A 27,442-nucleotide genomic window follows, 5' to 3' on the forward strand; every position below is an offset into this window, starting at 1 on the left:
TTAATTTGCTTATTAGTTTTTTATGATTTATGGGTTTGTCGCTCGAATGTTAATTCGATACGATGTTGGTATGCGTATAAATCACGCCGGAATTGACTTTTACCTTGCCGTAATTGGCGGCATCTGGCGGCGGGTAACGGAACCGACCGGATTCGAGAATAACTATCCGGATTACCTTGATTTTGAGAAAATCTTTGAAATTATGGGCAATTTCGAGATTCGACGATTTAGATGTGACAGGCTTTTAGGCTACACGAGGTGAAAGTTGGACATAACCTGAATGGACTCAAAAAGCACACGAAGTAACTGCTTAATAGACAAAATGCCGTTTTAGTGCCCACACCGGAAATATTAATTTGATATCTAAACGTGAAGCATGTATTTTTAGTGTGATAATTACCCACTTAACGACCGTGGTCCGCAATGGTTGCATGACATCTGAAAATAGAAAAACAGCCACAACATGCGTAATTATCGCTTTCTAAACGAACACTAATTGTGATAATTTTTTATAATTGTACTAGGATGTATATTTACTAAAACTGTAATTTGCGGATTTAACTACTAAAAATGACGATTTGTGCTATTTCAAGGTCTTGAAGGGTTCAACATTGAAATTCGACGACGCATAATTTTATGACATGTAAATTGTTTACACGTTACATTTTAATTAATTTTACACAGTGGGTAGAGTAATAAAAGTCTACTAACAGGTAATAAAATTCGTAAAAAGAGAATCGAGCCCGTCGAATGTTTCTCCGAATTTTATTAGCTAGTTAAGTGTATCATCAATGTTATTATTGATCCATTTAAATCGGCTCACTGCCTGGGCGTAAATTGATCTTAACCTATATTGTTGTATTTTATGGTCTTTTTATTCTGTTTTATTATCTACAAGCTTGTTTCAGAATTAGCAAAATGATTTCCGGTGGTGTTTGCATTGCTAAACACTAAGTGACTGTGGTACCAACATAATTACACAAAATCACTAAAATTGTGCTCTGACAGCAAAAGATGGAAGATACTTTGCAATCGTCAATGTAATATAATTACACCTGGAAACTTGAAACAGCTTGTTGATAACCACCTGTATTTAACTACTACCTGCAATTAATGCTATTACTACTAATTTATGCCGTGTTAAATTTAACGTGACGATAACCTTGAAAACTACTAAATAAAGTGACGTAAAATAAAAATTTTCTTATTAAATATTAGCCAGTGTGTACTTGTTAAGTAAACTTTAAATGACCAAGCAAAGTTTAAGCGCTTCTAATTTATAAGTGAAACGAATTCCGGCTTAGGTTAGTTTCACAGTTCCTTCAAAATCAGTTTTAACGTTCTGCTATTTTGATAAACACTCTGTTGTAATTAGATACAATAGAACTAATAGAAAAACAGAAATTTATAATTTCTTATTTTGATTATATTTTAGGTTTTCGTTTTTACAATATTTCCCGCCAAATATCTTGTCCAGTTTATTAAATTTTTCAAGCGATTAGTGTTCCTGGGGTATTAATTCCGGTGAAACTGACAACATCGTGACGTTATATAACCTTACTTTATTTGACTTCAATCTGACATTTGCAGCTGGAGAAATACCAACCGCAAAATTTAGAACCCCAGTTTTCAACTAGAGATTTAAAAATTGACGTTAAAAATGATTCTTTCGTGCTTAAAAAATTATTAAGAATGATTAAAAAACGTTAATTTTATGATATGAAAAACTGAGGTAAAGTGGAAACATTCTACGTTGTCAAATGGCAAATTATCATGTACACGCAAGCAACAATACACCCATTGGAAAATTGGTATTGGATGTAAGATGTTTTTCTGACTTTGGAGGATCATGAGGAAAACGTTGTCAAATTCTCTAAATATTAAGGAACTTGAACACAATGATAACGTAAAAAAATGAAAATTTGTGTCTTAAATTAAAAATTGTTCACTTAATTTTAATCAATTTATTTTAATTAGATCTCATCACTGCCAACCGAATTGCGCAAAAAACCCAAACAGGGCAGAATAACCAACCTTACTTTTTAACAAATGGAGAAATAGAATGACCTGGATATTATACAGGATGAGATATAAAAAGTTGTTTGAGTAGCACAAGGTACAACTTTCGTAATTAACTTCTTTTTCTGTATCTAATAATAATTAATGAGATATCGACTCAATCTGTTTAATGTAATTCAGGCTTTTCGATTTTGAGTTTGGAATTTGTTAAATAAAACTGATCTTAGTAAATGACATACCCTCTAAGAAAGTAAAGGGCGGGTGGGCGAGTTTAGTATTTGCTAAGCTAAGACTGATTTTGGCAAATGACATACCTTCTAAGAAAATAGAGGGCGGGTGGGCGGGGATACTACTTTGTTAGATAAGACTGATTTGCTAAGATCAGACTTAACAACTAGAAACTGGGTTAAGCTTTATTATACAGAGTATTATAAGCAACCAGTAGTCCCGCTTACCCACCCCCTCTTCATTCTAGTTATTCAGAAAAGACAGATTTTGTCAAATTATATATCCTCTTAAGTGGCAGTACTGACAATATATGTCTGACTAGAAAAACAGATTAAGTCATACTGTGGAACCTTTCCATTATTCTTGGTTGTAATTTAGAAATATCTTTTTTTTTATTCGTTTTTACAGTATTTCCCACCAAATTTCTTGTCACAATTTATTGAGTTAAGTTTTCCAGGCGATTAATGCTCCCGGATATTAATTCCGGTGAAACTGACAACATCGTAACATTGTGATAACCTCAGATATTTGCAATTAGAGAAATACCAACCGAAAAAAATTGTATTCCAACTTCAACTAGCGATTTAAAAGCTTACGTTGAAAATAGTTCTTTTGTGCTTAGTAAACCGAAAATTAGGGGAAATGACGCTTCTGACCTATCTTGTTCTCATCATTGGTACCACACCAAGAATGTAAAAGTTACTGATGTCATTACTTTATTTGCATGAGGGAGTGTTCACCACACTGTGAAAAGTAACATAAGATAGCGAAAAACGCATGTGTTTTGTTAATTCATACTGTTGTTTGTAATTAATGTTTGACAGAATTATTGAAGAACGTTATTTTTTTTATTCGGCACCAACTAGAGCACGATTTTTGTTCATCGCAGGTTATTTTAGTCCAAAATTTTTACTGAATTACTCGTTTTGATACGAAATTAAATGAAAAATTAAAAAAAAACTTAAATTTTGATAAATTACGAATAAATTTTGTTGTTTTTTCAAAATCTAAATTATACAAGCACTCATGAAGTTAAAAAACTGTAATAAGTTGGCATGCAAGAACAAATTCCGTGATAAGGCAATACCATTGAATGTTTTCTTTATTGACCATAACCTATTTAAACATCAAGTGTCCTGAAATTTGCCGCTTCTTAGTAATGGTAGGTTTTAGTTAATTAATATATCATCGGTCAGAATAATGATGACATTTGAATTTGCATTACCGTTATGATTCCACAATTCAAAAGAGTCGGAACAACTCATAGCCCACTTGGATGTACCTACTTTAGATATCTGTTATTATTTGTTTTCGTTATATTTTATGTTTTTGAACAACTACAAACCTTCAAAATGTCATAGTTAACGAAGAATAAAAAGGATTTAACAGTTGGGTGAGAACAAACATTGCCTATATACTACAATGTTTATGCATTTTATTTAAACCGGACTTTAATGAGATATCTCTGGAAGTGTCATATAAGATATAACGTCTAACCTCGGTAAAGTCACTTTTACACACGAAAACTATCCATGAATGTTACCATCAACCATCATTAACACGCAACCAACAATACACCCATTCTTTTATCGGTAATTTTCCACTCTCTAGTGTAAATTATGGACAGTTGCTGGGTGTAAAGTGTTTTTGGGCCTTTGAGGGAAAATGGAAGAAAACCTGGATGAGGTTAAACGTTACAAATGTCAAAGAATTTGAACGAATGGATACATAAAAATAAAATTTTCTATCTTAAGTTAAAGATTATTCGCTTAATTTCAATCAGTTTAATTTAATTAAATCTCATAGCTGCCAACCGAATTTAACAAAAAACCCAAGCAGGGTAGTTTAACCAACCTTACTTTTTATCAAGTGGACAAATAGAATGACCTGCACGTTATACAGGATGAGAAAAAAAGCTGTAGTTTATAGTATATGTTTACGTATTCCTTATATCTCCTAGGTCTTATAGCGGTAAAAAATTGAAGTAATTATTAACCTTAATTAAGTATAGGAAATACTTAACAAAAATAAAGAGAACAAAAAACAGAATAATATGTAGTAATAAAATACATTCGTCAATCATTCGTACCACACTAAGGATGTAAAATTATATAAAGACGTTCACGGGTTTGGACCGTGTGAAATTTGACAAAGGTTTCCACGTTTCACCCACTTTCTAAGGGGCATCTTCAGGAAAGAACGAACAATTCAATGAAGAGAGGGAAACAAGTTAAAACATCTTCAAAATATCATCTCTCAGAATAATTATGACATTTGAACGTGCGTTACCATTATAATTAAGAGCCCATTTGGACGTACGAATCATTTAATGAAAGTCCTGTATATTTTCTTGTAAAATTAAATTTTTTTAAAATTATATTTTATTTTATCAAGTACTAGCCCCACCACCCACTATTTTCTTAGCGAGTATGTCATTTGCCAAAATCAGTCTCATCTTAGTAAGTCCTAGCCCCGCCCACCCGCCCTTTTCCTAATTTTATTTTTGTTCAGTATAAGATGCATTTTTCATTCTGAGCAAATCAGTGAAATAGAGGTGGGGTGGGTGGGCGGGGTTAATTATATATTTTTCTGGAGAGTGAAAGTGGGAACTTATAGAACCTAGGCTATAAAGAAACTAAAAAAGCTGCAATTGTAACTTTTTTGTGCTATTTATTCATTCTAGTAAAAACTCTTAATATTGTTCAGTCTTATCTTTATGAGTACTAGCCCAGCCCACCCACCCTCTGTTTTTTTAGAAGGCGTCAATTGCCGAGCCTAGTTTTTTCTTATCAAGTTCTAGTCCCCGCCCACCCGCCCACTATTTTCTTAGCGAGTAGGTCATTTGCCAAAATCAGTCTTATCTTAGCAAGTGCTACGTAAGAAAAAGTAAATGATTATATAAAAATTATATTACCTAATATTTTAGCATTTTTTTATGAACACCACTACTGACTCAATTTTATTGATATCACAGTAAAACGTATTTTTTTTTTTTTGTGAGGTGGGTGGGCGGGGTTAATTATATATTCTTCTCTAGGGTGAAAGTCGGAACTTATAGAACCTAGGCTATAAAGAAAATAAAAAAACGGCAATTGTAACTTTTTTGTGCTATTTAAGTTAAGTAAGATTTTCTACAGTCTTATGAGCAAGCAATAGCTCCGCCCACCTACTTCATTCTAGCAACTACTCTTAATATTGTTCAGTCTTTGTAAGTACTGGGCCCGCCCACCCACCCTCTGTTTTTTTAGAAGGCGTCAATTGCCAAGCTAAGTCTTTTCTTATCAGGCTCTAGTCCCCGCCCACCCGCCCACTATTTTCTTAGCGAGTAGGTCATTTGCCAAAATCAGCCTTATCTTAGCAAGTGCTACATAAGAAAAAGTAAATGATTATTTAAAAATTATATTACCTAATATTTTAGCCTTTTTGTTATGAACACCACTACTGACTCAATTTTATTGATATCACAGTAAAACGTATTTTTTTTGTGGGGTGGGTGGGCGGGGTTAATTATATATTCTTCTCTAGGGTGAAAGTGGGAACTTATAGAACCTAAGCGATAAAGAAAATAAAAAAGCGGTAATTGTAACTTTTTTGTACTATTTAAGTTAAGTAAGATTTTCTACAGTCTTATGAGCAAGCAGTAGCTCCGCAAACCTACTTTATTCTAATAACCACTCTTAATATTGTTCAGTCTTATCTTTATCAGTACTAGCCCCGCCCACCCAACCTCTATTTTTCTAGAAGGCGGCAATTGCCAAGGTCAGTCTTATCTTATCAGGTGCTAGCCCCCGCCCACCCACCCACTATTTCCTTAGCGAGTAGGTCATTTGCTAAAATCAGTCATATCTTAGCAAGTGCCACATAAGAAAAAGTAAATAACCATTTAAAAATTATGTTACCCAATATTTTAGCATTTTTTTAAGAACACCACTACTGACAATGTTGCATCGGAATTTCGCAAATAAAATACGTTTGTAAAGCTTAAAAGCAGGTAAATTAGAACCTAGGTACATATACAGGGTGAGTCATTGAACGCCCATATTTCATCATAGCACATAACATAGTTTTTTTTTTAATAAAACATCCTGTATATTTTTGCATATTCTCATTGTTCTCTTTCTAGGCATTCTACACCAATTTTCTTGATTTTTTTAGTGGTCGAAGGTTCATAAAAAAAAATCGCGATAGACTTATATTTAAAATATTTTGTGGAGAGATTAACAAAGGGATACGCTTTATGTTGGTGTAAATTAAATTGGATCTTAATATACAAGGTGTACATAAAAAAAAGTACAACATATTACATGTTTCACATATTGACATCTCGGTTTATGAACACCCTATATCTGCAATTTTCCACATTTTTAAGACCCACACTAACTAATCGAAGAAAAGAGAACAAAAAATTGGTGGAAAGTTGTTTCGACCGAACTTTTCTCGCCCCTCCACAATTTACAAAATGAAATACAACAATTTTTTAGAATTTCAGTATTCACAACGAATAACATCATTACAATTGAGTTGGCGGTGGGTAGGCGGAGCTTAAATTTTGCCTTTTTTTCCCTTCGGTCTGACAACGAATGAAAAATTCACCAGAATTGAGACTGGGGCGGGTGAGTGGGGCTTATTTTTTTACTTTTTTTTCTTAACATATATAGTTTGCCTTTTTTTTCTTAATATGCATACAGTTTCCGACAAAAAATTTCAAACATCACTTTTCTGTCATGTCAAAAATTTTAATGTAGTCTATGCTTTACTGTCATTATTTCGGACAGCTGGAATGTCAAATTTTCAAAATACTTCAACATCTAAAGGTTGCTGCACACTATCTGACGACTGAATGACATTGACGTCTGAAATTTTTTGGCGGCAACTGTATATACGTACTTTTCTTTTCACGACAAAAAACTGTAAACATGTTTTAAAGGGTAAATTTGTATATATTTAGAAGTATTATATCTACAGTGTTGCGAATCCAACAATACAAAGTAAAGTCACTTTTACACCTAAAAAATATGGTGAATATTACCATCATTGCCCGCAACCAACAATACACCTATCCTTTTACCCGTTACGGTTCCAGCTCAAACTAATAAAGCAGTTCCACTCGACCAAATCTCAAGAATGACAATTCTCAACGCAAATATTTCCATTGATTAAATCAGATCGAAAAAATTCACACGCTGATTCATCGCCTCAACCAACCAATTAAAAACAATCAGAAACCCATCCAATTTAGCGCTCGAACAACAAACCCAAACCGACAATCGACACTTTTAACACCACGAGTTCGAGCGTGAAGAAGTGGGCGTTTATTAATTTAGCCAACTTTATCTAGCATTCATCTTCATTTTTTTTGCAGTTCTCGGGAACTCATCAAGGCTGCTATTTTGGACAACGACTTCATGAAAAACCTAGAGACGAGCCAAATCCGAGAAATCGTCGATTGCATGTACCCGGAGACGTACCGAGTCGGAAGCCTCATCATCAAAGAGGGAGATGTCGGCAGTATCGTGTACGTCCTAGAAGGTGAGTTATGCAGCCAGTTATTCACATATGCTGTGTTTATACAACCCGTTAAACGCGAAAATCGCGCATGGTGTCTATATTCGTGGTCAGTCCAAGCGTTACCACGAGTTGTTGACCTTTCGACCAGATCTGTTAAGATACAGACACTGGGGAATTATTGGACTTAATAAGTTTAAGTGGGGACTTTCTAATTTTAAAGTTTGAGCGTTGAAAACGAGTCTTGTGATTTGTCCAAAGGGGGGGACACTTTCAAGGCGGGCGGCTATTATTATATTGTTAGTTTTTCATTGTTGTTTTTTTAAGTGTAGTTAAAGCGAATTCTGATCTTGTTGCCATGTGCACCAACCTTGATCTTTCACGAGGCGGCTCCGAACAAGTACTTTCACTGTTGGTCACGTTGATAGGGTGTTTGTTTTTAGATGCACCATACGTTCTGAATGAATTTTTTTTTGAGTTTGATTTATTGTTCGTCGGAAAGGCCAGGGGTCGAATTGACGTCGTTAATCATTGCTGGGAGTTTGAACTGTATGTGTTTTGTGCGTTGGTAATGCTGTGCATTTCCGTGTAGAGGTTGGGGTTTTTTGCTTTTGAAAGGTGGGGTTATGTAAGGAGAAATAAAATTATGTAAAGGATTTTATTGAGGAAAAGGTGTACAAGCTTTTTTAAATTAGACTGGAGAGTTCTTCAGTTCTTCTGCAGCGAGGTTATAACTGACCTATAATGATTTTAGCTTGTAGAATAAATCGGTTCGTGTTATTTTTATGATTCCATATTTTTTAGTCATTTAACAGAATTAATTATCAAGATTTCCAACTAACCCGTAGACTAAAATAATATACCATAAGCCGAATGTGCCGCTTCATTCAAAAACGAACTCGACTTAATTTTTATTAATAACATCTAATAATTCTTTATTATCAGCAATTCTACACTATAAATTGTTTAAATTCTCGGAAGAAATAAAATCTGCTATTTAATAAAAAAATGGAAAGTACGCAAAATTCTCTTTCCATTAATGGTAGTAAGTCCCATAAAACCGTCAATAAAGTTTGAAAGAAGCCTTTATGTAGTTAGTTTCTAAGGTAGATGGTAAAATTTTATTGCACAATTTTGATTTTTTCTTTTAAAATCCATTTGTGCAAGTTTAAAAGTAGAGGTGGATTCATAAACCGCACATATCTGACCTTAAAAGAAAGAACAAGTCGAGCTATAACATGCTATATAATTTTTTGGGGAAAATCTGAATGCCTAGGATAAAAATACAAGACTGTTTCATAAACCACAGGTGTATTTTAACATTCGTAAAAATCCATTTCAAAACCAATTCTGTTCAGTAACAATTAGACATGACAATCAAAAATATACAAAAAGTAATTTATCATGTATGTACTTGAATGCAGCAAATGAAGCAAAGATTACAGTCATAGTTAAACAAATCACAGCCAAACGTTGTGTAGGTGTAGACTGATACCAGTTTTGATTATTAGGTCGGTAATAACTTGTTGCTACGCCAATGACAAACATTTTTAACAAGTGTTCTGAAACTTGGATATTTCCTGACCTATTAATTGCGAAAGTCGTTCCAGTCCACAGAAAACGAGAATATATGACGTTTTAAACCGTACTACGCTTCAGTACTACCAACATTTACAAATATTTTTGAATAATAGGTTAATTGTCATGGTTTTATACGAAAGTCTTCTAAAATTTGGATCAGTTTTTAACACTGAATTCATTAAAACGAAATTGTGCCAGTAAAAGTGGTTAAAAACAAAATCCAAGGTTCGGGGTTCATTTTAGGACCTCTCCACTTGCTTCGATTCGTAAATGATTTCTCTATGTTCATTCATGTAATTTTAAGAAAGTGCTGCAATGAGTTGCACCTTGAGGTAGAAGAAAAATATCAGATTTGTTATGATACTATTTATAAACCTAAAAAGAACCCTATTGGTTAAAATAATTCTCAAAAGCGTGTTCTAAAATGAAACGAGAAATCGTGGTGGAGTGGCGGAAAACAGTAGAGTTCAACTAGGGAAGATTCATAACGTGGTGTGGTACTTATCCATCAGAGGGCGCTGTTGACATTCAAAGGTTTATGGAAAAAAAAATTCCAACACTGTTTCGTTGGTGCCGTTTATTATTTTTACATTATTTAATGAAAAACAGAAATCGTTATTTCAATTTTTAAGTTCAAAAAATGAATACAAACTTTTCTTTACGTCTTAATTTAGTAAAATTTCGTTTCTAATTTGAAAATAAATCTATCTACTAAATTTCAATGCTTCAAAAAAAATCAGTTTAACCTTTGTTTTTCAGAAAATGATGGCTTTTTTATTTATTAAACCTTTCGTCGTTGCAATATTACCAGTTTCCGTCTTAAAATTGGTTAAGATTTGTTTTCAAAACCAACACTTAAAATAAAAAATTGGTCGAAGCTTATTTCGACAGAACTTCCCTTGTCCCTGAACTACAGCCCAACAAATTTCGCTATTTTTTTTGGAAAAATTATAAAAATGAAATATTGAAAAATACAGAAATCGAAAACTTGAAAAAATGAGATCGAAAAGTTGGAATATTAAAAAATTTAAAAATAGGGAAACCGAAACATCAAAAAATTGTAGAGTCGAAAAATTGAAAAATCGAAAAACTGAAAAATCGGGAAATTGGAAAATCCTAAACTGAAGTCAAAAAATTGAAATAGCGTTCAATCGAAAAACGAAAAAATTAGCAATGAAAATTTGAGAAATTATAATTTTGAAAAATCGAATAACAAGATCTCACAACATCAAAAAATCGTATAAAAAAGTTGACAAATCGAAAAATTTTATAAACTAAAAAATTTAAAAATCGGGTAACTGAAAAATCGAAAAAAAAACGAGAAATTGGGAAATCACAAAATCCAAAATTTAAAAAAATCGAAAAACCGAGAAAACGAAAAGTTGAAATATTAAAACATTTAAAAATAGTGAAACCGAAACATCAAAAAATTGGGAAATCGAAAAATTGAAAAGTCCAAAAGTCGAAAAACCGAATAATTGAAATGGCGTACGTTAAATCGAAAAATCAAGAAATTAAAAAATAAAAAATTGAAAAACGTTAAATTTGAAAAAATTGACAAAACTGAAAAATCCAAAAATTGTCAAACAAAATATTAAGAAATTGAAAAATTGAAAAATTAAAAAATTAAAAAATTTAGAAACCGAAAAATTAAAAAATCGGGAAGTTTAAAACCGAAAAGCCGAAAAATCGAAGATCGGGAAATCATAACATCAAAAAATGGTATAATTGAAAAGTTGAAAAATCGAAAAATTTTAAAAAGTAAAAAATTAAAAAATCCGCTAACTGAAAAATCAAAAAAACCGAGACATTTAGAAATCGAAAAATCCAAAATTTAAAAAATCGAAAAATTTAAAAATCGAAAAATTGGAAAATCGAAAAGCCGAAAAATCAAAAAACCGAGAAATAACTAGAAAAACAGGAAAATGCAAAAATGAAAAATGTTGAAAAATTTCAGAAATCGAAAACTTGAAAAAATGAGAAATCAAAAAGTTGAAATTTTAAACCCTTTAAAAATAAGGAAACGAAATTTCGAAAAATTGTAGAATCGAAAAATTGAAAAATGTAAAAATTTTAATCTAAAAAAATTGAAAAATCGAAAAATTGGAAAATCCTGAAACTTAAATGTCAAAAAATTGGGAAATCGGAAAATTCAAAAGTCCAGAAGTCCAAAGCCGAATAATTGAAATAGTGTTAAATCGAAAAATAAAAAAATTAAAAAAAGTGAACAACTGAAAAATTATAAATTTGAAAAAATTGATAAACTGAAAAATCCAAAAATTGTGAAATTTAGCAAACGAGACATTAAGAAGTTGAAAAATCGAAAAATTTAAAAACCGAAGTCCAAGACCGGAAACTCGAAAAATCGAATATCCAATTATCATAACATCAAAAAATCGTACAATCAAAAAGTTGAAAAATCGAAAAATTTTAAAAACTAAAAAAATTAAAAATCGGGTAACTGAAAAATCGAAAAAAAAAACGAGAAATTGGGAAATCAAAATCCAAAATTTAAAAGAATCGAAAAACCGAGAAATCTTAAAGTTGAAATATAAAAACATTTAAAAATAGTGAAACCGAAACATCAAAAAAATGTAGTCGTTAAACTGAAAGATCTAAAAATTTTAATTTGAAAAAACTGAAAAATCGAAAGACTGAGCAATTGAAAAATTTAAGAATCGAAAAACTGAAAAATCGGGAATTTGAAAAATTCTAAAATTGAAATGTCAAAAAATTGGGAAATCGAAAAATTGAAAAGTCCAAAAGTCGAAAAAGCGAATAATTGAAATGGCGTACGTTAAATCGAAAAATCAAAAAATTAAAAAATTGAAAAACGTCAAATTTGAAAAAATTGACAAAACTGAAAAATCCAAAAATTGTGAAATTGAGCAAACGAAATATTAAGAAATTGAAAAACCGAAAAATTAAAAAATCAAAAATTGAAAAATCGGGAAATTGAAAAATGGAAAAACTGAAAAATCAGGAAATTGAAAAATCCTAAAACAGAAACCAAAAAAATGGGAAATCGAAAAATTGAAAAGTCTAGAAATCGAAAAATGAAAAAATTCAAACTGAAAATTTAAAAAATTGTAAGTTTGAAAAAATTGAAAAATCCAAAAATTATGAAATTGAGCAAATGAACATTAAGAAGGTAAAAAAATTAAAAATTCAAAAATTGTAAAGTCTAAGACCGGAAACTCGAAAAATCGAATATCGAGATCTCATAACATCAAAAAATCGTATAATCGAAAACTTGAAAAATCGAAAAATTTTAAAAACTAAACAATTTAGAAATCGGGTAACTGAAAAACGAAAAAAAACGAGAAAATGGGAAATCGCAAAATCCGAAATTTAAAAAAAATCGAAAAATTGAAAAATCCTATAATTGAAATATCAAAAAATTGGGAAATCGAAAAATTGAAAAGACCAAAAGCCGAAAAAGCGAATAATTGAAAAATACGTTAAATCGAAAAATCAAAAAACTGAAAAATGAAAATTGAAAAATGTTAAATGGGCAAAAATTGACAAACTGAAAAATCCAAAAATTGTGAAAATGAGCAAACGAAACATTAAGAAATTGAAAAATCGAAAAATTAAAAAATCAATAACATCAAAAAATCGTATACTTAATCAAAAGTTGAAAAATGTAAAAATTTAAAAACCTAAAAAATTTAGAAATCGCTTAACTGAAAAACGAAAAAAAAACGAGAAATTGAGAAAATTTAAAAAAAAATCGAAAAATTGAAGAATCGAAAAACTGAAAAATCGGGAAATTGAAAAATCCTAAAATTGAAATGTCAAAAAATTCGGGAATCGAAAAGTCGAAAAACCGAACAATTGAAATAGCGTACGTTAAATCGAAAAATCAAAAAATTAAAAAATGAAAAATTGAAAAATGTTAAATTTAAAAAAATCGACAAACTGAAAAATCCAAAAATTGTGAAATTGAGCAAACGAAACATTAAGAAATTGAAAAATCGAACAATTAAAAAATCAAAAAATTTAAATACCGAAAAATTGAAAAACTTCAAACTGAAAAATCATAACATCAAAAAATCGAATAATCGAATAATTTTAAAAACTAAAAAATTTAGAAATCGGGTAACTGAAAAACGAAAAAAAAAAACGAAAAATGGGAAATCGCAAAATCCAAAATTTAAAAAAATCGAAAAATTGAAAAATCCCAAAAATTGAAATGTTGAAAAATTAAGCAGTCGGAAACTTGACAAATCAAAAAACCGAAAAATTAAAACATCGAGAAATTCAAACATCAAAAGAGCGAGAAGTCGAAGTTGCATATAAAAGTGGCGTATTAAAAATCTAGAAGTTGAAAAATCGGGAAATTCGGCAACCGAAAATTTGAAACATTGAAATCTCGTTTAGATAATCCAGAAATCGAAAAATTTAAAAACCGAAAAATCTGGAACATAAAAAATGCTAAAACTGAAATGTCAAAAAATTGGAAAATAGATGAATGAAAAAATCCAGGAATGAAAAATTGAAAAATTTTATTTTGAAAAAGGCTACAAACTGAAAAATCGAAAAATTGAGATATCGAAAAACCGTGAAATTGAACAAAAGAAACATTAAGAAGTTCAAAAATCCAAGAATATTAAAATACAAAAATTTTAGAAACGAAAAACTTGAAAACCCAAAAATTGAGAAACCGTAAAATCTAAAATCGAGAACTCGAAAGATCGAGAAATCAAAAAATCGTATAATCGAAAAGTTGGAAAATTAAAAAAAAAACGAAAATTTGAGATTTCGCAAAATCCAAAATTTAAATAATCGAAAAATTTAAAATCTAAGAATTAAGTAATCGAAAAATTGAAGAATTACAAAAATTGAAATGTTGAAAAATTGAAAAACCGATAAATTGAAACATCGAAACTATGTAAAGTCGAAAAAATTAAAAACCGAAAAATTGAAAAATCGAAATCAAAAATTTTAAAAATCAAAAAATTAAAAAATTGTAAAATCTAAAAGAGAAGTCGAAAAATCGAGAGGTCGAGAACTCAAAAAATTTAAAAATCTAAGCATTAATAATTCGAAGAATTGAAAAATTGAACTCAAAAATTGAGATTCCGAAAAAATTTTAAAAATCGAAAAACTAAAATGTCGAAAAATTTAAAAATTAAGAAATCGACACAAGTATTGAAGTAATTATTCAAATATCGAGAAATTAAAAGTTGGAAAAAATCGAGAAAGCGAATAAAAAAACTAAAAAATCCTGAAATTGAAATATCAAAAAACTGAAAAATCGAAGATAAATTAAAGAATCGAAAAAAAACCTGCAGAATCGAATTACTGGGAAATTGTAAAACAAAAAGATCGAAAAATTAACTAATCGAAACGTAAATAGTAAGAAATAAAGAATTGAAAAACTGAAAACTCGAAGAAAAATTGAAGAATGAAAAAATTGAAAGATCCAGAAATCGAAAAGTTAAAAAATTAAAAAAAAAGAAAATCTTTAAAAATCGCAAAATCCAAAATTTAAATAATCTATAAATTGGAAAATTGCAACTGCCGAAAAATTAAAAAACGAAAATTTAAAAAATCGGGAAATTGAACAATCGAAAAATTGAAACATTGAAAACTCGATTAAGTAATCCAAAAATCGAAAAATTAAAAAACCGAAAATTCGCAAAATTGAAATCAAAAATTTTCAAAATCGAAAAATGAATCAACCGTAAAATCTAAAACCGAGAAGTTGCAAATTTGAAAGATCGAAAAATCAAAAAATTGTAAAATTTAAGCTTTAAAAATTCGACGAACTGAAAAATTGAGGAATTCAAAAATAGAGAATTTGAAAGAATTAAAGTTTAAAAAATCGAAAAACTAAAATGTGGAAGAAATCGAAAAGTCAAAAAATCGAATAATTGAGAAATTGATAATTCGCAAAATTGAAGAATTAAAAAACTGAAAAATCGAGAAATGGAAACGTCAATTAATTGAAGAATTGAAATATTGAAAAATTCCAAAACTGAAGTATCGAAAAACTAAAAATTGAAGAATTGAAAAAGTAATCGGGGAATTAAAAATTGAAAAACTGAAGAATCAAAATACTGAAATATTCTAAAACTAGAGTATTGAAAAATGGAAAATCCAGAAAGAAAAAACAGAAAAATTGAAAAATCGAAAATTTAAAAATAACAAAAATGGAAAATTGAAAAATCAAAAATTAAAGGATCGTAAAATTGAAATATCGGAAAATTGAGAAATCGAAAAATGCAAAAATCGAGAAATCGAAAATAAAAAAAATCGTGAATTTGAAGAATCGAAAAATTGAAAAATCCCAAAACCAATTTATCGAAAAATTGAGCGATTAATTTTATTAAATTTATTTGACCACTGCCCCCCGTCAGCTGTAAGTCGGTTGTGTGCTATATCCGTAAAGAACAAGACGGATTAAACAATACACAAATATTAATAATAAAGAAAATCAAGATAGATTCAGAAACCACAAGTACAGGAAGATATTATTTCACATAATTTAGTAGTGTTAATTATGCAATGTTTGTGATGATTATCAGCCAAATTTATATTAGATTATACATTCCTAATATACATACAAAATGCGACGAGAATCGGTCCAGTAGAGTCGGAGATTACGTGTCTAATAAAAATCGACACATGAAACGTCGAGGAAATATGAAAATAACCAGTCGCCCGATGGACTCGATTACTATATGTAGTTGAAAATGAATACACCGCTTTTCAGGTGTTCGAAACCCAGTTCGTTGTGTGCTAAAATTGACAACCAAATGTACCCCTTACTAACACGGAGTAGTTGTTGATCATTACAGAAAATCGTTTACACGGATCAAAGTGACCAAATGCGAGTCTAGTGTATATAATCTGTCGAAAGATTTTTCTCTTCTTCACTTGGAGATTGCTTCAAGGTTTGATTAATGATTCGATTCCAGGTACTCCTCAATCACCAACCAGTTAAATTATCCAAGTACGATTTCGTGTGACGGATGCTTTCAACATCCACGACAATTAACAACCGGAAAAAAGCAGTTACTTAAACTTCGACCTTTTGGACATTTTTGAAACGAAACAGACCATGGCTGGGATCCGCGCTTGCACAATCCAACTAGTTATTATTCCAAGACACTCCAGTAACGAAATCCATATTCACTAACCTCTACATCATAAAATTTTGAAAGTCATCAAAGTTTTGATTTCTCTTGTTTGAAAGCAGCATAAACAATACCGAGTATTATAAATGCATCATAAGCATAAATGAATACAATGTAGTTGCATTTATGCTCAGATAAAAGCCCCGTTAATCATTGTACATTACGGTTCCCACAGGCCGAACAAACAAAAGGAAAAAATCGTACCTTTTGGATTTAGAACTTGGTTCAGCATGGAACGAAAACCCATGCCCCAATTAAAGACAAATCGGTCCGTAATTGGAGTTGTTGCCACATTACTCCAGCCTTCAATTTTCAATAAAGTGGAAATTTATATTCGAAACGAAAATTGCACGGTGACGATCCTACACTATAATTTATTACAAAATGAAATATCGTTGCATGACAGAAAACGGTGATTAGGTTACATCAAGACTTGCCGCAATACTCTTCATTATAAAAGTTATAAATGACCCTATTGCCTCTTTTATCGCAATTTTGCAACTGTCACGCTGAGTAGGAGAAAAAATTGAGTGGTTTTTCTGGTTGTAAAGTTGATGCGGCCGGATATTATGTCACTGAGGAAACCATAGAAACATATTTCTCGGTATAGGTACGGTTGTATTGTGGAAATTGGCGGTACCGCTACAGTACCAAAACAACAGAATCCGTTTTAGGAGGTACCAAATTCGAGAGTTCCACACGCAATTTAATTGCACTAAAAGTGAAACTGGACGTTCCCTTTCGTTTTTTCACTTTTCAAATTGCTGATAATTTATAGAGGTACTTAATTTTTCTAATAGTACGCCACATGTGGTTATTGAAAGTTTGGCACTGTCACCACGTAGGTACTCGACAAAGTCGGGTTTTCACTAAATAAAAACCAGTAAAAGTGCAAATATTACCCGATTTCGAGTAACCTTCTGTCGTGCTACGTCACGTCGAAACATGTAAATTTTATTCAGATCAATGCAATACATAGTTGAAGACCTACGCAATTAAGGAACTCTATTTTTATCATCACATGTCATTGTACCGTGTACACACTAATTGCTCCGTATTGTGACAGTTGTTTGATGTAACACCGACTTCAATCAAGGTCGTCGTTGGTGATTTTTTTGTTGCTGCTAAAACAGGTGGCGGTACGTAAAAACTAGATTTATTTAATAATATTCCACTACTGATAACAAGTAAAACTCTCACCTTGGCATTACAAAAATCATTAGCAAAATTGCATTACTGGCCTTCACATAAGCAAAGCATTGGTGTCGCAATTAAAAAATTAAAACCGGATTCGTTAGCTCAAACATTGTATTTTGACAGATCGCTCAATTTTCTGATCGACTTGCCCCGGAAGCGATGTTTATGAAGATGAAAATTTAATGTGAACATTTCCACGGCCTGGAAAACAGATTTACGACCTCGACACATCTAAAGCGGAGTTTAGACACGCACGCTTAGCTCGGTTTATTGACTTTTAATTTTTTTATGGAGTTTGCGGAGATAGGGTTTTTAATCAGGCATTGTTAATTTTAACTTTACAAACAAAACGAAAAAGTCGGTAATGGGTTCATCCGAAAGGTGATGTCACCGACCAGACAGCGTTGTTTATGGGTTCGCAGTTCGCCGAATTTTACGTTAGTTATTAAAATTTTCCAGGCTGGGTGCAACACGGGTCCAGAAATTACAAAAAGGATTTATAATCTTCAAACAGTGTAAATCCTGTTCGTGAATTTATGTAACATGTAACGATAACAAGCCGCAAGCACTGTGGTTTTTAGATTAGTGAAATTTTTCCAAAGAATTTAGATAGTCCTATACTTTTGGTTTATGAATCCGCCTAACGCGAGTAACAAATGTTGGTTGACTTTTCTTATTTTTTTTTAATTGCAATTTATTTTGTGTTCCTTATTCATTTTGACAGTTACGGTCAAATGACTATCAATAGCTGCCATTGTTTTAAAAATAATCTGCACGGCCTACTAGAGAATTTTTTTTCGATTATATGGTATGTAAACCTACTCTCTACATCATCCCTCATTCAAACCCATTTAGACACTGACCACACGAGATTGATTTAATAATTTTTGTATGGTTATTAACAATACAATCCTTAATTTAATGGTAACTGATGGCAAAATAATTGCAATTTTGCTGGTGCCATTGTTCGTCGAAAATAAAACAATTTAAACAATAAATAAAAATTATCATTTGAATGTAGTTAATTTAACTGTTTTAATTAAATAATTCATTAATTTATTATTAAAGACAGAAAAAAGTCAAAGTTGTTTGTATGTACAGGGTGGATCACGAAGTGCGCCTTCTTTGATATCTTATTAATTATTAAATGTTTAGAAGAAAAAGTAATATGGTTCATTGAGTACTTCACAGTTATATTAGTTTTTTTTTAATATACTACCCTGTATATCGATTTCTACCTACCGCAATATTTTTTGGAGGGATACACAGAGGTACTCGCTTTATTGCGGTATCAATTTAATAAAATATTAGTATACAGAGTGTTTATAAAAAAAATAAAATGTTACAATTTTCGAATATCGACATTTCAGTTTTTTAAATATTAGGAACACCTGTATTTTAAATAATACTACATGTTACTCTATTTTGTTCTCTTCCTTCCAACATGTTGCTGTCTCTCAAAAACGTAAAAAAACGGAAGAACTAACATTTGAATATAGAAAATATTTAATAAAAAAGAAAAACAAAATTTTCAAAAAATTGAAATGTCCATGTTTCAAAATTTTAATATTTTGGATTTTTTTTTATTGTATTGTAAGAAGACTCTTGCTTTATCTCTTCGGGAAATGTTGTAAGACAAATTTTAAAATAAGTATTGCTAAAAAATTTCGGGAAAATTGGAATAACGTGGCAACGTCGCATTGAAAAATAAACTACGGTTATAATTATAAAGCCAATTAAGAGGCCAATAATAACATGTAAAGATATCTAGGTTGTCCTTTTTTGAAAAAGCTCAGTTCTCGTAATGCTTCAAAAATAGAACACTCTGTATAGTTGAAAATAATTTTAATGTATATTACTCAAACAACCATACAAATTAAGTTGGTGACCTTTTTTCTTTTTTTAATAATTATTGATTCATTTTATATACAGGGTGAGTCACTAAACGCGCGCTCCACGACATCTCACCAGTTATTAGAAATAAAAAAAGTCAAAGACCAAAGTTGTACAGTTCTTCGAGGACCATGTACTAAAATTATTTTCAGCTATACAGAGTATTGTTTTTTTAAGGCGTAACACAAAATTTATTTTTTTCAAATAGAATGCCCTATACCCCTATATAAAAGTTTTCTCGCAGTAGGGTTATTTTTAAAATTTGGGTTACAATATTTTGTGGAGAGATAAATAAAAAATACGGGCTTGATTGTGGTGCGAATTAAATTTGGTTTTAATATACAGTGTTTGTTAAAAATAAATTATAGCAATTTCCAAACATCAGTATCTATTTGTTTTTTTTCAAATAGAACATCCTGTATTTTATTACTGCATCTTATTCTGGTTTTTGTTTAGAATAAGGTGCAGTAATAAAATACGGTAATTAATTTTTTATGAACAGTTTGTATATTAAAATTTAATATAATTGATACTATAATAAGGCGTGGAACTCTTTTTATATCTCCATAAAATATTGCAAAACAGATCCTTTTTTGAAAAACCTCATTTTCAAAAATACAACACACTCCATGTATATTTGAAAATAATTTTAGTATATACTACTCAACAAATCATACAAGTCTAGGTCGGAAGAAAGCCAAAGACTAAATTTGTATAATTCTTCAAGGACCGCGTACTAAAATTATTTGCAGCTATACAGAGTGTTCTTTTTTTAAGGCCTAACACCAACAATGTTTTTTCAAATTGAATACCCTATATATTTTTACATATTCTACTCGACTTGTTCTTAGGTTTTTACACCATAGTGTATTTTCAAAATTTTGATTCGATGTTGCCAAGTTATTCCAATTTTCTTAAAACTGGAAGGGTTAAAAAAAACAGTAAAGCCCATATTTTTATTTATCTGCGATTTACTAGTTCTTACTAAAATAAGATGTTGGTAAATGATTTACCTTCTAAGAAAATAAAGGGCGGGTGGGCGGGGCTAGTACTTCTTAAGATATGACTGATTTTGGAAAATGACACTCCCTCTAAGAATATAATGGGCGGGTGGGCGGGGCTAGCACTTGCTACGATAAGACTGATTTTAGCAAATGATATACTCGCCAAGAAAAATTAGGACGGGTGGGCGGGGCTAGTACTTCTTAGGATATGACTGATTTTGGAAAATCACATTGCCTTGAAGAATATAACGGGTGGGTGGGTGGGGTTAGTGCTTGCTGAGATAAGACTGATTTTGGCAAATGACATCCCTTTAAGAATATAATGGGCGGATGGGCGGGGCTAGTACTTACTAAGATTTTATCAAATTATATACTATCTAAGAAAATAAAGGGGGCGTGGGCGGGACTAGTATTTGCTAAGATAAAAGTGAACAATATCAAAAGTAGTCACTAGAATGAAGAAGAGTTAGGTGAGCAGGACTCCTGCTTGCTTATAAAACTCTATAAAAAAAGGCTAAACCCAGCCCCCTCTCCCCTTTTCTTTTCTCCATTTCATTGTCATTTAAAAAAAGTTGAACATCGTATACAAAAACAAATGAACGCTAAACAATTTTAACATTTTTTTTTAAGCACATGCTATCTGCATCTCTAACGTGTGTAAGATCTTAATACCAAAAAGTAGGAAAGTCATTATTTTTCTCGAAAAATGTTATTTGAGAATCCGAGATTTTTTTCCTTTTTCTCAAAAACTGTTTTGTTAATATCGAAAAAGCAATAAAACCCGATCTAAAGCAGCCATGGATTTTTGAGAATCCGTCTTTGATAGAATTTTCACCTTGTCAGATTGCCGTCAATTCGAAAGTTTGAGTTGAAATCCATGGCTGCTTTTATCGTGTTTTTCTTAATCTCTCGGTATATTTTCGACGTACGGTTGGTCATTAAAATCTAGCAAGCTCGCTGGTAGTCGTTGCAGAGGAATCAAAAGCTTTCATGTTTTCTTGTTAGGAATGTTAGGTTATGTTGTTTTAACTGTAAGGTTAGGAAATCTGACGAAAACGTAAACATTGTCGCAGGAAACATATTTTTATCGCATTTTGTTATTATAGAAGAACAATGGTTGGCATAGAAAACCGGCTTGAAATAAATTATGTTAGACTATTGACAGAAAAAAAGTATAATATTTTTTTATATTTATCAAAATATAAACATTATACTTATTAGTCTGTATTTCGTACACAGAGTTTTATGAAGTAAAATATATATTTTCAACCCTGAAAATGTACAGGATGTCCAAAATCTTACAGTAAAAGTTACTCACTCCCTGCTCACTATTAAAAAATGTTTTAATACAGTCAACAAATGTTTTAATTAATTAAATATTACATAGATATTTATTTAAAAAAATTGCTCTTTTTGTAGTGGGACAGTCTATATATTTTTCGTACTTGAATGACTACAAGAAGAGACATCACCAGAAGCTAAGATTTTGTCCTATTGAATTTATTTTCGTGTACAAGAACTTAAATTTTCAAACTTCAGTACTTTAACAAAAGTTAAAAAATTGTCAAAATTGCTAATATAAATTTCGGCATGAAGTACCTAAATGTGTATATGCAAATGATTTTAATTAGTACTTGCTGTGATAAGACTGATTTTGGCAAATGATATAGTCTCTAAGAAAATAGAGGGAGGGTGGGTGGGCGGGCCTAGTACCTGTTAAGATAAGAGTGATTTTGGAAAATCACATTCCCTGGAAGAATAGAATGGGTGGGTGGGCGGGGCTAATACTTGCTGAGATAAGACTGATTTTGGCAAATTATTTACCCTCTAAGAAAATATAGGGTGAATGGGCGGGGCTAGTACCTCCTAAGATATGACTGATTTTGGCAAATGATTTACCCTATAAGAAAACAGAGAGCGGGTGGGCGGGGCAATATGAAGAGTTGTCATTAGAATGAAGAAGAGGTGAGTGAGCCCTGAGGAGGGCTACTGCTTGCCTATAAGAAGTTAAACCCAGCTCTTTTCTCCATTTCATTGTCCTTTTTCTCTCAAAAACTGTATTGTTATATACCGAAAAAGCAATAAAACCCGATCAAAAGCAGCCATGGATTTTTGTGTATTCGTCTTTGATAGAATTTTCGTCTCAAGGCTGCTTTAATCGTGTTTTTATTGATCTCAGTATATTTTCGACGTACCATTTGGTCATTAAAATCTAGCAAGCTTGTTGGTAATCGGTGCAGAGGAAACAAAATCTTTCATTTTTGGTCAAAAAGTCAGCAATAAAAAGGTAACAAGAAAGCTGCGAATGACAATCAATAATCAATAGAAACAAAAAAGAGGGCAAAAAAGGGAAAATAGAGGAATAAAAAGCACAAAATGGAAAAAGAAAAAAGTGACAAAAATTAAGAAAAGTGACAAAGAAGACAAAAAGTTTGAAAGGGGCCATAAACAGTAACTATGCAAAATTTCACGTGACGTCATCACATTGTGGAAGAATAAATATAAAATTTGACAGCAATTGGTCCTGTAGTTTCGGTAATTTTCTATCTAATTAAAAACGACAGACAGACAGATGACAGACAGGCAACACACAGACGAAGACAGACAGACAGACGACAAAAAACACTGAAAGGGTAAAACATATACAAAAGCAAAACAGGTACGATGAAGAATGAACTGCACAAAAAAACAGTAAAAAAGGGACAAAGAGAATGAACTCCACAAAATCAGAAAAAACACGAAATGAACATAAACCCAAAAAAAATACCAAAAAAAAAAGGTATTAAAATCGTCTAATAAAAGCTACAAAAAAGAGGGACAGAAAATGCACACGAAAAGTAAAAAAGTGGTAAAAAGGGACAAAAAAGACATGAAACAGAACACAAAAGATGCCCCAAAAAGGTACAAATTCAGCAACAAAATGGTAACAAGAAATAGCTGCGAATGACAATAAATAATCAATAGAAACAAAAAATATAGTAAAAAAGAGAAAACAAAGGAAAAGGAAAAAAGTGTCAAAAATTAATGAAGGTGACAAAGAAGAGAAAAAGTTTGAAAAGGACCATAAACAGTTACTATGTTAGGAATGTTAGGTTATGTTGTTGTAAATGTAAGGTCAGGAAACATATTTTTATCGCATTTTGTTATTATAGTACAACAATTTTTGACATTTTTTATTGAAATTATTTGGCAATGACAAAATTTACGTAGAAAACCGTCTCGAAATACATTTTGTCAGACTATTGACAGACAGACAGACAGAAAGGATAATATTTATATATGTATTTACAATAGAAATTTTACAGTTTGTGATTTTCTTATTTATCAGAAATAAACATTATGCTTAGTCTGTTTTTTTTTACACAGATTTATATGAATTAAAATATTTTCAGCCCTGAAAATGTACAAGATGTGTCAAAATCTTACAGTAAAAGTTACTCATTCCCTACTCCCTATTAAAAAATGTTCTAATGCAGTCAACACAATTAAGTATTACATAGGTATTTCGGTAAAAAAATTGCGCACCAAATCCCCTTCTTGTAGTGGGTCAGTGTATATATTTTTCGTACTTGACTACAAAAAAAGAAATTACCAGAAGCTCGAATTTTGTCCAGAAAATTACAAAAAATTTCTAAATGAATTATTTCTGGAACTTACATATAGCCTTTTTAGATTAGATAACAACTTAATTAAAAATTTTTATGTGGTTACATTGAATATGAAATTAATTATTAGACACGATCTCGTAAAGCTGCTAACACCACACCGAAACGAAAATAAAAGTCAGCTCGCAGGAAATGCAGTTTTACAGGTTCTCGCCACTAAACGTTCGTTCCCAGCTAGTTATCCAAACCCATTAAGCCCCCATCAATCCCAGCCACGCCAAAAAACCTTCGCAGCTCCTTCCTGCCGCACTCCGCGCGTTACACTTCTCTCACGGAAAACTGCAAGACACCCTGACGTCACACGCATTCAATCCGCGCCATCACCGAAGGCTGTTCTGCTGTCCCCTACTTTCCTGCAGCCGGGTTTCCTGCTCAGTCACCGTCCAGAAGTGTTCGGCGACGGTCTCGCGCTCGCACGCTTCACCGTAGACCTCGTGCGCGAAAAACGTGAAATGTAGTTCCGCATCCGAAGACATTTCCAGCGAAAAAGTGTAAGCATGCCGAAATGCGGTTTCCGGGTGCTGCTGCTGGCGCTGGCGTACTCGACGATGGCGTTGGGGTTGGTAGATTTTAGGGCTGACGAAGAAGTAAACAATCGGTGACACACATTCGATTTATAAATATCGGGTTTTTGCGATGGAGTGAAAGTATCGGGGCCAGTGGTACTCGTGCGAAAAATGCAGTGAATCCGGGCGATGGCGATGGGCTGACACAGGGAGGAAGTGTGGTTGTGGTTGTTTTGGATTGCTATTGTATGCAGCGGTTACTTGGTCGGGTATTTGGTGTTGTTGGGTTTGGTATTTAGCCCTAAAATTTTATCAAAGAATACTAAATATAGTATTAAGCGAGAACTTGGTGTAAACTAGGGTGTGAAAAAATTTACTCCGAGTTGGCTAGAATCCACAAGCTTCTAGGATGTCTGTCATTTTTGGTAATAATATTCAGGGAAATTCGTAGTATCTTGTAGAAAAGTACACACATTTAGATAAATCGGGTCCAAATTTTGTTTGACTTTGTGGATAATAATAATAATTGTTTTAAGATAGATAGCTTGACGTTTTATTGGCGTTCTGCAGCTTATAGAATACGAAAAAATAATTTTAGTTGTGCTTTGTTGCCGTATGACTTTTCTTTAAAAAAAGAGTCACCATTTATTTCGAAGGATTTGTAGTAAGACTTTTTTCAAATTTGGCAAGGCCTAAAACTGAATCATACTTACAAATATTAAAAAATAGATTTTAGTCATCTTTTCCACAAAAATGATGACCCACTTCTAGTTTTCAAATATAAATTTTACTTATAAATGAATTGATGAAATAAAAGTCTAATAACACACTAGTGTTGTTGTGTTAATAAATTAATATACAGGGCGAGTCAAAATATATATAGAAAAAAAAGTTCGAAAATTACTTACAATTACACAGTGTTGTGTTTCATAATTTGAAACTTTTGACACTAGAAATTAACAAAAATATATTTTATGGGTGGATAAAAAAAAACATATCAACAAAACTGAGTTTTAGTATGCAAAGAATTATAACAAAGTAAAAAGCAATTTCACCACCCTATATATTTTAACATACCATAGTTTATTTTTGAAATTCCGATACGACGTTGGCAGGTTATTTCAATTTTCTTTATTTTTTTTTTTTTGGCAACATAAAATTCGTAAGGTTATTTTTAATATCTTTGTTGCATTTTATGGAGAGATAAACAGAGGTACGTACTCTGTTGCAGTATAAATTAAATGAAATTGTAATATACGGAGTGTTATACAAAAATTTTAAAGCGTTACAATTTTCAAATATGTATCCCTTTTAAGTTTTTTCAAACAGTATATGTTTTTACAAGTCGATGTGTCTCAAAAGAGTACAAATGCCAAGAACTATCGACTTCAAATATGGAAAATATTTGATAAAAAAGAAAGGGATAAAAAATGAAATTTGTAACATTTTAATTTTTTATAAACTGTCTGTATATCGAGACTCAAGTTATTTTATACCACAACTAAGCACGTGCTTTTATTTATCTCTCCACAAAATATTTTATCACCGATGACCCTATTGCAATTTTTTTTGTGAATCCTGAAATAATTTGAAAGAATCTCGGGGACCGTCTGTGCCGAATTTTTGAAGTACTAGTTTGGAAGAATCTTGGAGTTTTTTTATGTCTAGTTTTTTTAACCAATTTCAAAGAATCTCGGGGAATCTTTTTATTTTATTTTTGAAGTACTTTGAACAAGTTTTGGGATTCCTTATATTGTTTTTGAAGTAAATTGAAAAAATCTCGGGGACCACTTGTGTCTGGTTTCTGAAGTAGTTTGAAAGAATCTCGCGCAACCCTTTTGCTTTATTTTTGAAGTGATTTAAAAGAATCTCGGAGGATCCTTTTCTTGTTTTTAAAGTAATCTAAAAAAATCTCAGGGACCTCTTGTCTCTCATTTTTGAAGAAGCATGAAAGAATCTCGAACGCCCATTATGTTTTGTTTTTGAAGTAGTTTGAAAGAATCTCGGGGACCTTTTGTAGTTTTGTTTTTGAAGTACTTAATTTGAAAGAATCTCAGGATCCCTTGTCATATTTTTAAAGCAATCTAAAAAATTCTCAAGGACCCTTTGTGTCTGATTTTTGAAGAAGCATGAAAGAATCTCGAACGCCCATTATGTTTTGTTTTTGAAGTAGTTTGAAAGAATCTCGGAGATTCTTGTGTTCTGTTTTTGAAGTAATTTGAAAGAATCTCGGGGACCGCTTGTGTTTTGTGTTTGAAGTACTTAGTTTGAAAGGATCTCAGGATCCTTGTCTTATTTTTAAAGCAATCTGAAAAATTCTCAGGGACCCCTTGTGTCTGATTTTTGAAGAAGCATGAAAGAATCTCGAACGCCCCTTATGTTTTGTTTTTGAAGTGGTTTGAAAGAATCTCGGGGACCTTTTGTAGTTTTGTTTTTGAAGTACTTAATTTGAAAGAATCTCAGGATCCCTTGTCATATTTTTAAAGCAATCTAAAAAATTCTCAACGACCCTTTGTGTCTGATTTTTGAAGAAGCATGAAGGAATCTCGAACGCCCATTATGTCTTGTTTTTGAAGTAGTTTGAAAGAATCTCGGAGATTCTTGTGTTCTGTTTTTGAAGTAATTTGAAAGAATCTCGGGGACCTCTTGTAGTTTTGTTTTTGAAGTACTTAGTTTGAAAGAATCTCAGGGACCCCTTG

General features: G+C 31.5%; 1 protein-coding gene across 5 annotated transcripts in view; it reads left to right on the forward strand.

Moving 5' to 3' along the window:
• The window catches only part of LOC135123375 (cGMP-dependent protein kinase, isozyme 2 forms cD4/T1/T3A/T3B-like), a 368,990-nt gene that overhangs the window by 281,726 nt on the left and 59,822 nt on the right, over positions 1–27,442 (forward strand). For 4 of the 5 annotated variants that reach the window (XM_064047976.1, XM_064047974.1, XM_064047975.1 and 1 more), the window contains exon 3: positions 7,610–7,776. In XM_064047976.1, coding sequence (XP_063904046.1) covers positions 7,610–7,776 — 167 coding nt within the window. Of the gene's footprint in view, positions 1–7,609; positions 7,777–24,599; positions 24,729–27,442 lie in introns of those variants that run through there. The other variant, XM_064047973.1, reaches the window with a different exon arrangement.

Source organism: Zophobas morio, unplaced genomic scaffold, assembly GCF_036711695.1.
Source record: "Zophobas morio isolate AGI-343-1 ecotype UQ-CSIRO unplaced genomic scaffold, CSIRO_AGI_Zmor_V1 ptg000006l, whole genome shotgun sequence".
NCBI lineage: Eukaryota > Metazoa > Arthropoda > Insecta > Coleoptera > Tenebrionidae > Zophobas > Zophobas morio.